The sequence below is a fragment of the Oncorhynchus kisutch genome, linkage group LG15 (assembly GCF_002021735.2).
Source record: "Oncorhynchus kisutch isolate 150728-3 linkage group LG15, Okis_V2, whole genome shotgun sequence".
NCBI classification, from domain to species: Eukaryota; Metazoa; Chordata; class Actinopteri; order Salmoniformes; family Salmonidae; genus Oncorhynchus; species Oncorhynchus kisutch.
The window spans coordinates 2310303-2326553 of NC_034188.2; the positions used below are offsets into that span (position 1 = coordinate 2310303).

The window sequence follows — 16251 nt, forward strand, 5'->3', positions numbered from 1 at the left end:
GTTCGCTAAGGAGCCAGATGGATGTGTGGTCCATTGTGGTTCAGATAAGAGCATGGTACCAGCTATGCCATGTTTCCACGGTGATCACATACATGTACTGAATGGGCTCTTTGAATAGAGTGGAAGTCGCTTAGCATTTCCTTAGTATTAAGGTTTGAATGCTTGTGGACTAGAAGATCAGCTGCCCTATACTCCTAGGACCTAACCTGTCCCAACCAGCAGAACAGTCTCTCAGCTGCCCTATACTCCTAGGAACATAACCTGTCCCAACCAGCAGAACAGTCTCCCAGCTGCCCTATACTCCTAGGAACATAACCTGTCCCAACCAGCAGAACAGTCTCCCAGCTGCCCTATACTCCTAGGAACCATAACCTGTCCCAACCAGCAGAACAGTCTCCCAGCTGCCCTATACTCCTAGGAACCATAACCTGTCCCAACCAGCAGAATAAATGTATGTATTTGTATGTGCAGACTGTAATGCTTTTAGACTAGACTCTACATGTCCCTCCCGACCAGGTACTCGTGGTGGAGGAGGCGTCCGCCGTGGCTTGTCCAATCACAACCAAGCTGGTGCTGGATGAAGACGAGGAGACCAAGGAGCCCATGGTGCAGGTTCACCGCAATCTGGTCACTAAGCTCAAACCACACCAGGTCGACGGTGAGAGACATGTTGTTGTAGTAGTAGAGCCCATGGTGAAGGTGGAATAGTAGGAGTAGTAGTAGTAGTAGTAGCAGCAGTAGTAGTAGTAATAGTAACAGTAGTAGTAGTAGTAGTAGTAGTAGTAGTGGCAACAGCAGCAGTAGCAGCAGTAAAAGTAGCAGTAGTAGTAGCAGTAGCAACAGCAGCAGTAGCAACAGCAGTAGTAGTAGTAGTAGCAGTAGTAGTAATAGTAGTAGCAGTAGCAGTAGTAGTAGTAGTAATAGTAGTAGCAGTAGTAGTAGGAGGAGCAGTAGTAGCAGCAGTAGTAGTAACAGTAGTAGTAGTAGCAGTAGCAGTAGTAAAAGTAGCAGTAGTAGTAGCAGCAGTAGTAGCAGCAGTAGCAGTAGTAGTAGGAGCAGTAGTAGGAGCAGCAGTAGTAGTAGCAGTAGCAGTAGTAAAAGTAGCAGTAGGAGCAGTAGTAGTAACAGTAGCAGCAGTAGTAGCAGTAGCAGTAGTAAAAGTAGCAGTAGGAGCAGTAGTAGTAACAGCAGTAGGAGCAGTAATAACAGTAGTAGTAGCAGTAGTAGTAGTAGCAGTAGCAGCAGTAGCAACAGTAGTAGTAGTAGCAGCAGTGTAGTAGGAGCAGCAGTAGTAGTAGTAGTAGTAGTAGTAACAGTAGTAGTAGTAGTAGTAGCAGCAGTAGTAGTAGTAGTAGTAGTAGTAGTAGTAGTAGTAGTAGCAGCAGTAGTAGTAACAGTAGTAGTAGTAGTAGTAATAGCAGCAGTAGTAGTAGTAATAGCAGCAGTAGTAGTAGTAATAGCAGCAGTAGTAGTAGTAATAGCAGCAGTAGTAGTAGTAATAGCAGCAGTAGTAGTAGTAATAGCAGCAGTAGTAGTAGTAGTAGCAGCAGTAGTAGTAGTAGTAGCAGCAGTAGTAGTAGTAGTAGCAGCAGTAGTAGTAGTAGTAACAGTAGTAGTAGTAGTAGTAGTAACAGTAACAGTAGTAGTAACAGTAGTAGTAGTAACAGTAGTAGTAACAGTAGTAGTAGTAGTAGTAACAGTAGTAGTAGTAGTAGTAGTAGTAGTAGTAGTAACAGTAGTAGTAGTAGTAACAGTAGTAGTAACAGTAGTAGTAGTAGTAGTAACAGTAGTAGTAGTAGTAGTAACAGTAGTAGTAGTAGTGACAGTAGTAGTAGTAGTAACAGTAGTAGTAGTAGTAGTAACAGGTAGTAGTAGTAACAGTAGTAGTAGTAGTAGTAACAGGTAGTAGTAGTAGTAGTAACAGTAGTAGTAGTAGTAGTAACAGTAGTAGTAACAGTAGTAGTAGTAGTAACAGTAGTAGTAACAGTAGTAGTAGTAGTAGTAGTAGTAACAGTAGTAGTAGTAACAGTAGTAGTAGTAGTAGTAGTAGTAACAGTAGTAGTAGTAGTAACAGTAGTAGTAGTAGTAGTAGTAACAGTAGTAGTAGCAGAATTAGCAGTAACAGCAGTAGTAGTAATAGTTGTTGTTGTTGTAGTAGCAGTAGTAGTTGTTGTTGTAGTAGTATTAGCAGCAGTAGTAGTAACAGTAGTAGTAGTATTAGCAGTAGTAGTAGCAGTAGTAGTAACAGTAGTAGTAGTATCCATGTTTGTCTTTAATCATTATGGTGAAAACAAGGGTGTTCGTCTTTTACTCACTTATCAAGTCAATGCCATGCTTCATGGGTTCAGTGCTGGCAGCAATGGTAGGATTTCTGTAGTCTGAGCTTTCTGTCTCTCTAGGGGTCCAGTTCATGTGGGACTGCTGTTGTGAGTCGGTGAAGAAAACCAACAAGAACTCTGGTTCTGGATGTATCCTGGCTCACTGTATGGGCCTGGGAAAAACGCTGCAGGTCTGTACCACTCATCCCTTTACCTGTGTCGTGGTAATTTCCTGTATTACTAAACATTGAGAGAGCAAAGCACACACAAGTCAAGAGTTATATCATAAAGTCCATCTTTAATTATATATGAGCTTCAACATAGCCCTGTTTGACTCTCAGATCAATTCAGTGTCTATAAATGAATTCTCTGAGAGTGCTTACAAAACAGTTCTTAGTATCATTTATAGCCAAGACACACCCATCTCAACTCACATGACGAAACACAGATCTTAGGAACATTACAAAGGAAGACTTTACTTGAAAGAGGAGTATCCCATAGCCAGACAGCATTAGCTATAAATTATCGTTCAGTTTGTTCTCTTTGACACGGTTCTAATCTCGTTCTTGGTACCACTTAGGACCAAAACATATGGCAGGTCTGTACCACTCATTCCTTTACTTGTTTTTCTGGCCGGTAGACTGGGGTCTCTGGCCGGTAGACTGGGGTCTCTGCCGGTAGACCTGGGGTCTTCGGCCTGGTAGAACTCTGAGGGTCCGCTGGCCGTAGAACTGGGGTCATCTGGCCGGTAAAGACTTCTGGGGTCCTCTGGCCGGTAGAACTCTGGGGTCTCTGGCCGGTAGACTCTTGGGGGTCTCCTGGCCGGTAGACTCTGGGGTCTCTGGCCGGTAGACCTCTTGGGGTCGCTGGCCGGTATAGACGACTGGGGTCTCTGGCCGGTAGACTCTCTGGGGGTCTCTGTCTGGCCGGTAAGACCCTGGGGTCCTCTAGGCCGGTAGACTTCTGGGGTCTCTGGCCGTGTAACCTCTGGGGTCTCTGGCCGGTAGACTCTGGGGTCTCTGTCTGGCCGGTAGACTCTGGGGTCTCTGGCCGGTAGACTCTGGGGTCTCTGGCCGTAGGACTCTGGGGTCTCTGGCCGGTAGACTCTGGGGTCTCTGGCCGGTAGACTCTGGGGTCTCTGGCCGGTAGACTCTGGGGTCTCTGGCCGGTAGACTCTGGGGTCTCTGGCCGGTAGACTCTGGGGTCTCTGGCCGGTAGACTCTGGGGTCTCTGGCCGGTAGACTCTGGGGTCTCTGGCCGGTAGACTCTGGGGTCTCTGGCCGGTAGACTCTGGGGTCTCTGGCCGGTAGACTCTGGGGTCTCTGGCCGGTAGACTCTGGGGTCTCTGGCCGGTAGACTCTGGGGTCTCTGGCCGGTAGACTCTGGGGTCTCTGGCCGGTAGACTCTGGGGTCTCTGGCCGGTAGACTCTGGGGTCTCTGGCCGGTAGACTCTGGGGTCTCTGGCCGGTAGACTCTGGGGTCTCTGGCCGGTAGACTCTGGGGTCTCTGGCCGGTAGACTCTGGGGTCTCTGGCCGGTAGACTCTGGGGTCTCTGGCCGGTAGACTCTGGGGTCTCTGGCCGGTAGACTCTGGGGTCTCTGGCCGGTAGACTCTGGGTCTCTGGCCGGTAGACTCTGGGGTCTCTGGCCGGTAGACTCTGGGGTCTCCTGGCCGGTAGAACTCTGGGGTCTCTGGCCGGTAGACTTCTGGGGTCTCTGGCCCGTAGACTCTGGGGTCCTGGCCGGTAGACTCTGGGGTCTCTGGCCGGTAGACTCTGGGTCTCTGGCCGGTAGACTCTGGTAGACTGGGGTCCCCTGGCCGGTAGACTCTGGTAGAATGGGGTCCCTGGCCGGTAGACTGGGGTCCTGGCCGGTAGACTCTGGTAGACTGGGGTCCCTGGCCGGTAGACTCTGGTAGACTGGGGTCCCTGGCCGGTAGACTCTGGTAGACTGGGGTCCCTGGCCGGTAGACTCTGGTAGACTGGGGTCCCTGGCCGGTAGACTCTGGTAGACTGTGGTCCCGGCCGGTAGACTCTGGTAGACTGGGGTCCCTGGCCGGGTAGACTCTGGTAGACTGGGGTCCCTGGCCGGTAGACTCTGGTAGACTGGGGTCCCTGGCCGGTAGACTCTGGTAGACTGGGGTCCCTGGCCGGTAGACTCTGGTAGACTGGGGCTCCCTGGCCGGTACGACAGGCTGGTAGACTGGGGTCCCTGGCCGGTAGACTCTGGTAGACTGGGGTCCCTGGCCGGTAGACTCTGGTAGACTGGGGTCCCTGGCCGGTAGACTCTGGTAGACTGGGGTCCCTGGCCGGTAGACTCTGGTAGACTGGGGTCCCTGGCCGGTAGACTCTGGTAGACTGGGGTCCCTGGCCGGTAGACTCTGGTAGACTGGGGTCCCTGGCCGGTAGACTCTGGTAGACTGGGGTCCCTGGCCGGTAGACTCTGGTAGACTGGGGTCCCTGGCCGGTAGACTCTGGTAGACTGGGGTCCCTGGCCGGTAGACTCTGGTAGACTGGGGTCTCTGGCCGGTAGACTCGGGTCTCTGGCCGGTAGACTCTGGTAGACTGGGGTCCCTGGCCGGTAGACTCTGGTAGACTGGGGTCCCTGGCCGGTAGACTCTGGTAGACTGGGGTCCCTGGCCGGTAGACTCTGGTAGACTGGGGTCCCTGGCCGGTAGACTCTGGTAGACTGGGGTCTCTGGCCGGTAGACTCTGGTAGACTGGGGTCCCTGGCCGGTAGACTCTGGTAGACTGGGGTCCCTGGCCGGTAGACTCTGGTAGACTGGGGTCCCTGGCCGGTAGACTCTGGTAGACTGGGGTCCCTGGCCGGTAGACTCTGGTAGACTGGGGTCCCTGGCCGGTAGACTCTGGTAGACTGGGGTCCCTGGCCGGTAGACTCTGGTAGACTGGGGTCTCTGGCCGGTAGACTCGGGTCTCTGGCCGGTAGACTCTGGTAGACTGGGGTCCCTGGCCGGTAGACTCTGGTAGACTGGGGTCCCTGGCCGGTAGACTCTGGTAGACTGGGGTCCCTGGCCGGTAGACTCTGGTAGACTGGGGTCCCTGGCCGGTAGACTCTGGTAGACTGGGGTCTCTGGCCGGTAGACTCTGGTAGACTGGGGTCCCTGGCCGGTAGACTCTGGTAGACTGGGGTCCCTGGCCGGTAGACTCTGGTAGACTGGGGTCCCTGGCCGGTAGACTCTGGTAGACTGGGGTCCCTGGCCGGTAGACTCGGGTCTCTGGCCGGTAGACTCTGGTAGACTGGGGTCCCTGGCCGGTAGACTCTGGTAGACTGGGGTCCCTGGCCGGTAGACTCTGGTAGACTGGGGTCCCTGGCCGGTAGACTCTGGTAGACTGGGGTCCCTGGCCGGTAGACTCTGGTAGACTGGGGTCCCTGGCCGGTAGACTCTGGTAGACTGGGGTCCCTGGCCGGTAGACTCTGGTAGACTGGGGTCCCTGGCCGGTAGACTCTGGTAGACTGGGGTCTCTGGCCGGTAGACTCTGGTAGACTGGGGTCTCTGGCCGGTAGACTCTGGGGTCTCTGGCCGGTAGACTCTGGGGTCTCTGGCCGGTAGACTCTGGGGTCTCTGGCCGGTAGACTCTGGGGTCTCTGGCCGGTAGACTCTGGGGTCTCTGGCCGGTAGACTCTGGGGTCTCTGGCCGGTAGACTCTGGGGTCTCTGGCCGGTAGACTCTGGGGTCTCTGGCCGGTAGACTCTGGGGTCTCTGGCCGGTTAGACTCTGGGGTCTCTGGCCGGTAGACTCTGGGGTCTCTGGCGTTAGACTCTGGGGTCTCTGGCCGGTAGACTCTGGGGTCTCTGGCCGTAGACTCTGGGGTCTCTGGCCGGTAGACTCTGGGGTCTCTGGCCGGTAGACTCTGGGGTCTCTGGCCGGTAGACTCTGGGGTCTCTGGCCGGTAGACTCTGGGGTCTCTGGCCGGTAGACTCTGGGGTCTCTGGCCGGTAGACTCTGGGGTCTCTGGCCGGTAGACTCTGGGTCTCTGGCCGGTAGACTCTGGTAGACTGGGGTCCCTGGCCGGTAGACTCTGGTAGACTGGGGTCCCTGGCCGGTAGACTCTGGTAGACTGGGGTCCCTGGCCGGTAGACTGGGGTCCCTGGCCGGTAGACTCTGGTAGACTGGGGTCCCTGGCCGGTAGACTCTGGTAGACTGGGGTCCCTGGCCGGTAGACTGGGGTCCCTGGCCGGTAGACTCTGGTAGACTGGGGTCCCTGGCCGGTAGACTCTGGTAGACTGGGGTCCCTGGCCGGTAGACTCTGGTAGACTGGGGTCCCTGGCCGGTAGACTCTGGTAGACTGGGGTCCCTGGCCGGTAGACTCTGGTAGACTGGGGTCCCTGGCCGGTAGACTCTGGTAGACTGGGGTCCCTGGCCGGTAGACTCTGGTAGACTGGGGTCCCTGGCCGGTAGACTGGGGTCCCTGGCCGGTAGACTCTGGTAGACTGGGGTCCCTGGCCGGTAGACTCTGGTAGACTGGGGTCCCTGGCCGGTAGACTCTGGTAGACTGGGGTCCCTGGCCGGTAGACTCTGGTAGACTGGGGTCCCTGGCCGGTAGACTCTGGTAGACTGGGGTCCCTGGCCGGTAGACTCTGGTAGACTGGGGTCCCTGGCCGGTAGACTCTGGTAGACTGGGGTCCCTGGCCGGTAGACTCTGGTAGACTGGGGTCCCTGGCCGGTAGACTCTGGTAGACTGGGGTCCCTGGCCGGTAGACTCGGGTCTCTGGCCGGTAGACTCTGGTAGACTGGGGTCCCTGGCCGGTAGACTCTGGTAGACTGGGGTCCCTGGCCGGTAGACTCTGGTAGACTGGGGTCCCTGGCCGGTAGACTCTGGTAGACTGGGGTCCCTGGCCGGTAGACTCTGGTAGACTGGGGTCCCTGGCCGGTAGACTCTGGTAGACTGGGGTCCCTGGCCGGTAGACTCTGGTAGACTGGGGTCTCTGGCCGGTAGACTCTGGTAGACTGGGGTCTCTGGCCGGTAGACTCTGGTAGACTGGGGTCTCTGGCCGGTAGACTCTGGGGTCTCTGGCCGGTAGACTCTGGGGTCTCTGGCCGGTAGACTCTGGGGTCTCTGGCCGGTAGACTCTGGGGTCTCTGGCCGGTAGACTCTGGGGTCTCTGGCCGGTAGACTCTGGGGTCTCTGGCCGGTAGACTCTGGGGTCTCTGGCCGGTAGACTCTGGGGTCTCTGGCCGGTAGACTCTGGGGTCTCTGGCCGGTAGACTCTGGGGTCTCTGGCCGGTAGACTCTGGGGTCTCTGGCCGGTAGACTCTGGGGTCTCTGGCCGGTAGACTCTGGGGTCTCTGGCCGGTAGACTCTGGGTCTCTGGCCGGTAGACTCTGGGGTCTCTGGCCGGTAGACTCTGGGGTCTCTGGCCGGTAGACTCTGGGGTCTCTGGCCGGTAGACTCTGGGGTCTCTGGCCGGTAGACTCTGGGGTCTCTGGCCGGTAGACTCTGGGGTCTCTGGCCGGTAGACTCTGGTAGACTGGGGTCCCTGGCCGGTAGACTCTGGTAGACTGGGGTCCCTGGCCGGTAGACTCTGGTAGACTGGGGTCCCTGGCCGGTAGACTCTGGTAGACTGGGGTCCCTGGCCGGTAGACTCTGGTAGACTGGGGTCCCTGGCCGGTAGACTCTGGTAGACTGGGGTCCCTGGCCGGTAGACTCTGGTAGACTGGGGTCCCTGGCCGGTAGACTCTGGTAGACTGGGGTCCCTGGCCGGTAGACTCTGGTAGACTGGGGTCCCTGGCCGGTAGACTCTGGTAGACTGGGGTCCCTGGCCGGTAGACTCTGGTAGACTGGGGTCCCTGGCCGGTAGACTCTGGTAGACTGGGGTCCCTGGCCGGTAGACTCTGGTAGACTGGGGTCCCTGGCCGGTAGACTCTGGTAGACTGGGGTCCCTGGCCGGTAGACTCTGGTAGACTGGGGTCCCTGGCCGGTAGACTCTGGTAGACTGGGGTCCCTGGCCGGTAGACTCTGGTAGACTGGGGTCCCTGGCCGGTAGACTCTGGTAGACTGGGGTCCCTGGCCGGTAGACTCTGGTAGACTGGGGTCCCTGGCCGGTAGACTCTGGTAGACTGGGGTCCCTGGCCGGTAGACTCTGGTAGACTGGGGTCCCTGGCCGGTAGACTCTGGTAGACTGGGGTCCCTGGCCGGTAGACTCTGGTAGACTGGGGTCCCTGGCCGGTAGACTCTGGTAGACTGGGGTCCCTGGCCGGTAGACTCTGGTAGACTGGGGTCCCTGGCCGGTAGACTCTGGTAGACTGGGGTCCCTGGCCGGTAGACTCTGGTAGACTGGGGTCCCTGGCCGGTAGACTCTGGTAGACTGGGGTCCCTGGCCGGTAGACTCTGGTAGACTGGGGTCCCTGGCCGGTAGACTCTGGTAGACTGGGGTCCCTGGCCGGTAGACTCTGGTAGACTGGGGTCCCTGGCCGGTAGACTCTGGTAGACTGGGGTCCCTGGCCGGTAGACTCTGGTAGACTGGGGTCCCTGGCCGGTAGACTCTGGTAGACTGGGGTCCCTGGCCGGTAGACTCTGGTAGACTGGGGTCCCTGGCCGGTAGACTCTGGTAGACTGGGGTCCCTGGCCGGTAGACTCTGGTAGACTGGGGTCCCTGGCCGGTAGACTCTGGTAGACTGGGGTCCCTGGCCGGTAGACTCTGGTAGACTGGGGTCCCTGGCCGGTAGACTCTGGTAGACTGGGGTCCCTGGCCGGTAGACTCTGGTAGACTGGGGTCCCTGGCCGGTAGACTCTGGTAGACTGGGGTCCCTGGCCGGTAGACTCTGGTAGACTGGGGTCCCTGGCCGGTAGACTCTGGTAGACTGGGGTCCCTGGCCGGTAGACTCTGGTAGACTGGGGTCCCTGGCCGGTAGACTCTGGTAGACTGGGGTCCCTGGCCGGTAGACTCTGGTAGACTGGGGTCCCTGGCCGGTAGACTCTGGTAGACTGGGGTCCCTGGCCGGTAGACTCGGGTCTCTGGCCGGTAGACTGGGGTCCCTGGCCGGTAGACTCTGGTAGACTGGGGTCCCTGGCCGGTAGACTCTGGTAGACTGGGGTCCCTGGCCGGTAGACTCTGGTAGACTGGGGTCCCTGGCCGGTAGACTCTGGTAGACTGGGGTCTCTGGCCGGTAGACTCTGGTAGACTGGGGTCCCTGGCCGGTAGACTCTGGTAGACTGGGGTCCCTGGCCGGTAGACTCTGGTAGACTGGGGTCCCTGGCCGGTAGACTCTGGTAGACTGGGGTCCCTGGCCGGTAGACTCGGGTCTCTGGCCGGTAGACTGGTAGACTGGGGTCCCTGGCCGGTAGACTCTGGTAGACTGGGGTCCCTGGCCGGTAGACTCTGGTAGACTGGGGTCCCTGGCCGGTAGACTCTGGTAGACTGGGGTCCCTGGCCGGTAGACTCTGGTAGACTGGGGTCCCTGGCCGGTAGACTGGGGTCCCTGGCCGGTAGACTCTGGTAGACTGGGGTCCCTGGCCGGTAGACTCTGGTAGACTGGGGTCCCTGGCCGGTAGACTCTGGTAGACTGGGGTCTCTGGCCGGTAGACTCTGGTAGACTGGGGTCTCTGGCCGGTAGACTCTGGTAGACTGGGGTCTCTGGCCGGTAGACTCTGGTAGACTGGGGTCTCTGGCCGGTAGACTCTGGTAGACTGGGGTCTCTGGCCGGTAGACTCTGGTAGACTGGGGTCTCTGGCCGGTAGACTCTGGTAGACTGGGGTCTCTGGCCGGTAGACTCTGGTAGACTGGGGTCCCTGGCCGGTAGACTCTGGTAGACTGGGGTCCCTGGCCGGTAGACTCTGGTAGACTGGGGTCTCTGGCCGGTAGACTCTGGTAGACTGGGGTCTCTGGCCGGTAGACTCTGGTAGACTGGGGTCTCTGGCCGGTAGACTCTGGTAGACTGGGGTCCCTGGCCGGTAGACTCTGGTAGACTGGGGTCCCTGGCCGGTAGACTCTGGTAGACTGGGGTCCCTGGCCGGTAGACTCTGGTAGACTGGGGTCCCTGGCCGGTAGACTGGGGTCTCTGGCCGGTAGACTCTGGTAGACTGGGGTCCCTGGCCGGTAGACATCTGGTAGACTGGGGTCCCTGCCGTAACTCTGGTAGCCTAACGGGGGGTCCCTGGCCGGTAGACTCTGGTAGACGGGGTCCCTGGCCGGTAGACTGGGGTCTCTGGCCGGTAGACTCTGGTAGACTGGGTCCCCGTTGGCCGTGAGAACTCTGGTAGACTGGGGTCCCTGGCCGGTAGACTCTGGTAGACTGGGGTCCCTGGCCGGTAGACTGGGTCTCTGGCCGGTAGACTCTGGTAGGACTGGGGTCCCTGGCCGGTAGACTCTGGTAGACTGGGTTCCCTGGCCGGTAGACTCTGGTAGACTGGAGGTCCCTGGCCGGTAGACTCTGGTAGACTGGGGTCCCTGGCCGGTAGACTCTGGTAGACTGGGGTCCCTGGCCGGTAGACTCTGGTAGACTTGGGGTCCCTGGCCGGTAGACTCTGGTAGACTGGGGTCCCTGGCCGGTAGACTCTGGTAGACTGGGGTCCCTGGCCGGTAGACTCTGGTAGGACTGGGGTCCCTGGCCGGTAAGACCTCTGGTAGACCTGGGTCCCTGGCCGGTAGACTGGGGTCCCTGGCGGTAGACTCTGTAGACTGGGGTCCCTTGGCCGGTAGACTCTGGTACGACTGGGGTCCCTGGCCCGGTAGACTCTGGTAGACTGGGGTCCCTGGCCGGTAGACTCTGGTAGACTGGGGGTCCCTGGCCGGTAGACTCTGGTAGACTGGGGTCCCTGGCCGGTAGACTCTGGTAGACTGGGGTCCCTGGCCGGTAGACTCTGGTAGACTGGGTCCCTGGCCGGTAGACTCTGGTAGACTGGGGTCCCTGGCCGGTAGAACTCTGGTAGACTGGGGCCCTGGCCGGTAGACTCTGGTAGGACCTTGGGGTCCCATGGCCGGTAGACTCTGGTAGACTGGGTCCTGGCCGGTAGACTGGGGTCCCTGGCGGTAGACTCTGGTGACTGGGGTCCCTGGCCGGTAGCTCTGGTAGACTGGGGTCCCTGGCCGGTAGACTCTGGTAGACTGGGGTCCCTGGCCGGTAGACTCTGGTAGACTGGGGTCCCTGGCGGTAGACTCTGGTAGACTGGGGTCCCTGGCCGTAGACTCTGGTAGACTGGGGTCCCTGGCCGGTAGACTCTGGTAGACTGGGGTCCCTGGCCGGTAGACTCTGGTAGACTGCGGGTCCCTGGCCGGTAGACTCTGGTAGACTGGGGTCCCTGGCCGGTAGACTCTGGTAGACTGGGGTCCCTGGCCGGTAGACTCTGGTAGACTGGGGTCCCTGGCCGGTAGACTCTGGTAGACTGGGGTCCCTGGCCGTAGACTCTGGTAGACCTGGGGTCCCTGGCCGGTAGACTCTGGTAGACTGGGGTCCCTGGCCGGTAGACTGGGGTCCCTGGCCGGCTAGACTCTGGTAGACTGGGGTCCCTGGCCGGTAGACTCTGGTAGACTGGGGTCCCTGGCCGGTAGAATCTGGTAGACTGGGGTCCCTGGCCGGTAGACTCTGGTAGACTGGGGTCCCTGGCCGGTAGACTCTGGTAGACTGGGGGTCCCTGCGGTAGATCTCTGGTAGACTGGGGTCCCTGGGCCGGTAGACTCTGGTAGACTGGGTCCCTGGCCGGTAGACTCTGTAGACGGGGTCTCTGGCCGGTAGACTCTGGTAGACTGGGGTCTCTGGCCGGTAGACTCGGGTCTCTGGCCGGTAGACTCTGGTAGACTGGGGTCCCTGGCCGGTAGACTCTGGTAGACTGGGGTCCCTGGCCGGTAGACTCTGGTAGACTGGGGTCCCTGGCCGGTAGACTCTGGTAGACTGGGGTCCCTGGCCGGTAGACTCTGGTAGACTGGGGTCCCTGGCCGGGTAGACTCTGGTAGACTGGGGTCCCTGGCCGGTAGACTCTGGTAGACTGGGGTCTCCACCCGGTAGACTCTGGTAGACTGGGGTCTCCACCCGGTAGACTCTGGTAGACTGGGGTCTCTGGCCGGTAGACTCTGGTAACTGGGGTCTCTGGCCGGTAGACTCTGGTAGACTGGGTCCTCTGGCCGGTAGACTCTGGTAGACTGGGGTCTCTTGGCGGTAGACTCTGGTAGACTGGGGTCTCTGGCCGGTAGACTCTGGTAGACTGGGGTCCCTGCCGGTAGACTCTGGTAGACTGGGGTCCCTGGCCGGTAGACTCTGGTAGACTGGGGTCCCTGCCGGTAGACCTGGTAGACTGGGGTCCCTGCTGGTAGACTGGGGTCTCTGGCCGGTAGACTCTGGTAACTGGGGTCCTCTGGCCGGTAGACTCTGGTAGACTGGGGTCCCTGGCCGGTAGACGCTGGTAGACTGGGGTCTCTGGCCGGTAGACTCTGGTAGACTGGGGGTCTCTGGCCGGTAGACTCTGGTAGACTGGGTCTCTGGCCGGTAGAACTCTGGTAGACTGGGGTCCCTGGCCGGTAGACTCTGGTAGACTGGGGTCCCTGGCCGGTAGACTCTGGTAGACTGGGGTCCCTGGCCGGTAGACTCTGGTAGACTGGGGTCCCTGGCCGGTAGTCTCTGGTAGACTGGGTCCCTGGCCGGTAGTCCTCTGGTAGACTGGGGTCCCTGGCCGGTAGACTCTGGTAGACTGGGGTCTCTGGCTGGTAGACTGGGGTCTCTGGCCGGTAGACTCTGGTAGACTGGGGTCTCTGGCCGGTAGACTCTGGTAGACTGGGGTCTCTGGCCGGTAGACTCGGGTCTCTGGCCGGTAGACTCTGGTAGACTGGGGTCCCTGGCCGGTAGACTCTGGTAGACTGGGGTCCCTGGCCGGTAGACTCTGGTAGACTGGGGTCCCTGGCCGGTAGACTCTGGTAGACTGGGGTCCCTGGCCGGTAGACTCTGGTAGACTGGGGTCCCTGGCCGGTAGACTCTGGTAGACTGGGGTCCCTGGCCGGTAGACTCTGGTAGACTGGGGTCCCTGGCCGGTAGACTCTGGTAGACTGGGGTCTCTGGCCGGTAGACTCTGGTAGACTGGGTCTCTGGCCGGTAGACTCTGGTAGACCGGGGTCTCTGGCCGGTAGACTCTGGTAGACTGGGGTCCCTTGGCCGGTAGACTGGGGTCCCTGGCCGGTAGACTCTGGTAGACTGGGGTCCCTGGCCGGTAGACTCTGGTAGACTGGGGTCCTGGCTAGTAGACTGGGGTCTCTGGCCGGTAGACTCTGGTAGACTGGGGGTCTCTGGCCGGTAGACTCTGGTAGACTGTGGGTCCCTGGGCCGGTAGACTCTGGTCTCTGGCCGGTAGACTGGGGTCTCTGGCCGGTAGACTGGGTCTCTGGCCGGTAGACTGGGGTCTCTGCCGGTAGACTGGGGTCTCTGGCCGGTAGACTGGGGTAGACTGGGGTCTCTGGCCGGTAGACTCTGGTAGACTGGGGTCCCTGGCCGGTAGACTCTGGTAGACTGGGGTCTCTGGCCGGTAGACTCTGGTAGACTGGGGTTCCTGGCCGGTAGACTCTGGTAGACTGGGGTCCCTGGCCGGTAGACTCTGGTAGACTGGGGTCCCTGGCCGGTAGACTCTGGTAGACTGGGGTCCCTGGCTGGTAGACTGGGGTCTCTGGCCGGTAGACTCTGGTAGACTGGGGTCTCTGGCCGGTAGACTCTGGTAGACTGGGGTCCCTGGCCGGTAGACTCTGGTCTCTGCCGGTAGACTGGGGTCTCTGGCCGGTAGACTGGGGTCTCTGGCCGGTAGACTGGGGTCTCTGGCCGGTAGACTGGGGTCTCTGGCCGGTAGACTCTGGTAGACTGGGGTCTCTGGCCGGTAGACTCTGGTAGACTGGGGTCTCTGGCCGGTAGACTCTGGTAGACTGGGGTCCCTGGCCGGTAGACTCTGGTAGACTGGGGTCCCTGGCCGGTAGACTCTGGTAGACTGGGGTCCCTGGCTGGTAGACTGGGGTCTCTGGCCGGTAGACTCTGGTAGACTGGGGTCTCTGGCCGGTAGACTCTGGTAGACTGGGGTCCCTGGCCGGTAGACTCCTGGTAGACTGGGGTCCTGGCCGGTAGACTCTGGTAGACCTGGGGTCCCTGGCCGGTAGACTCTGGTAGACTGGGGTCCCTGGCTGGTAGACTGGGGTCTCTGGCCGTAGACTCTGGTAGACTGGGGTCTCTGGCCGGTAGACTCTGGTAGACTGGGGTCCCTGGCCGGTAGACTCGGGGTCTCTGGCCGGTAGACTGGGGTCTCTGGCCGGTAGACTGGGGTCTCTGGCCGGTAGATGGGGTCTCTGGCCGGTAGACTGGGGTCTCTGGCCGGTAGACTGGGGTCTCTGGCCGGTAGACTTGGGGTCTCTGGCCGGTAGACTGGGGTCTCTGGCCGGTAGACTCTGGTAGACTGGGGTCTCTGGCCGGTAGACTCTGGTAGACTGGGGTCCCTGGCCGGTAGACTCTGGTAGACTGGGGGTCTCTGGCCGGTAGAACTCTGGTAGACTGGGGTCTCCACCCGGTAGACTCTGGTAGACTGGGGTCTCTGGCCGGTAGACTCTGGTAGACTGGGGTCTCTGGCCGGTAGACCTCTGGTAGACTGGGGTCTCTGGCCGGTAGACTCTGGTAGACTGGGGTCTCTGGCCGGTAGACTCTGGTTAGACTGGGGTCTCTGGCCGGTAGACTCTGGTAGACTGGGGTCTCTGGCCGGTAGACTCTGGTAGACTGGGGTCCCTGGCCGGTAGACTCTGGTAGACTGGGGTCCTGGCCGGTAGACTCTGGTAGACTGGGGTCCCTGGCTGGTAGACTGGGGTCTCTGGCCGGTAGACTCTGGTAGACTGGGGTCTCTGGCCGGTAGACTCTGGTAGACTGGGGTCCCTGGCGGTAGACTCTGGTAGACTGGGGTCTCTGGCCGGTAGACTCTGGTAGACTGGGGTCTCTGGCCGGTAGACTCTGGTAGACTGGGTCTCTGGCCGGTAGACTCTGGTAGACTGGGGTCCCTGGCCGGTAGACTCTGGTAGACTGGGGTCCCTGGCCGGTAGACTCTGGTAGACTGGGGTCCCTGGCCGGTAGACTCTGGTAGACTGGGGTCCCTGGCCGGTAGGGTGTCTTCTGGTAGACTGGGGTCCCTGGCCGGTAGTCTCTGGTAGACTGGGGTCCCTGGCCGGTAGACTCTGGTAGACTGGGGTCTCTGGCTGGTAGACTGGGGTCTCTGGCCGGTAGACTCTGGTAGACTGGGTTCTCTGGCCGGTAGACTCTGGTAGAGACTGGGGTCTCTGGCCGTAGACTGGGTCTCTGGCCGGTAGACTCTGGTAGACTGGGGTCCCTGGCCGGTAGACGCCTGGTAGACTGGGGTCCTGGCCGGTAGACTCTGGTAGACTGGGGGTCCCTGGCCGTAGACTCTGGTAGACTGGGGTCTCTGGCCGGTAGACTCTGGTAGACTGGGGTCTCTGGCCGGTAGACTCTGGTAGACTGGGTCTCTGGCCGGTAGACTCTGGTAGACTGGGGTCCCTGGCCGGTAGACTCTGGTAGACTGGGGTCTCTGGCCGGTAGACTCTGGTAGACTGGGTCTCTGGCCGGTAGACTCTGGTAGACTGGGTCCCTGGCCGGTAGACTCTGGTAGACTGGGGTCCCTGGCCGGTAGACTCTGGTAGACTGGGGTCCCTGGCCGGTAGACTCTGGTAGACTGGGGGCCCTGGCCGGTAGACTCTGGTAGACTGGGGTCCCTGGCCGGTAGTCTCTGGTAGACTGGGGTCCCTGGCCGGTAGTCTCTGGTAGACTGGGGGTCCCTGGCCGGTAGACTCTGGTAGACTGGGGTCTCTGGCTGGTAGACTGGGTCTCTGGCCGGTAGACTCTGGTAGACTGGGGTCTCTGGCCGGTAGACTCTGGTAGACTGGGGTCTCTGGCCGGTAGACTCGGGTCTCTGGCCGGTAGACTCGGGTAGACTGGGGGTCCCTGGCCGGTAGAA

The 16251-nt window shown here is 60.0% G+C and overlaps 1 protein-coding gene across 4 annotated transcripts in view; it reads left to right on the forward strand.

Annotated features, from left to right (window-relative positions):
• Positions 1 to 16251, forward strand: part of LOC109885719 (transcriptional regulator ATRX-like) — a 58508-nt gene that overhangs the window by 33509 nt on the left and 8748 nt on the right. For 3 of the 4 annotated variants that reach the window (XM_031789476.1, XM_031789475.1, XM_031789477.1), the window contains exons 13-14: positions 493 to 658; positions 2400 to 2509. In XM_031789476.1, the coding sequence (XP_031645336.1) occupies positions 493 to 658; positions 2400 to 2509 (276 nt within the window). The remainder of the gene's footprint in view (positions 1 to 492; positions 659 to 2399; positions 2510 to 16251) is intronic. The other variant, XM_031789478.1, reaches the window with a different exon arrangement.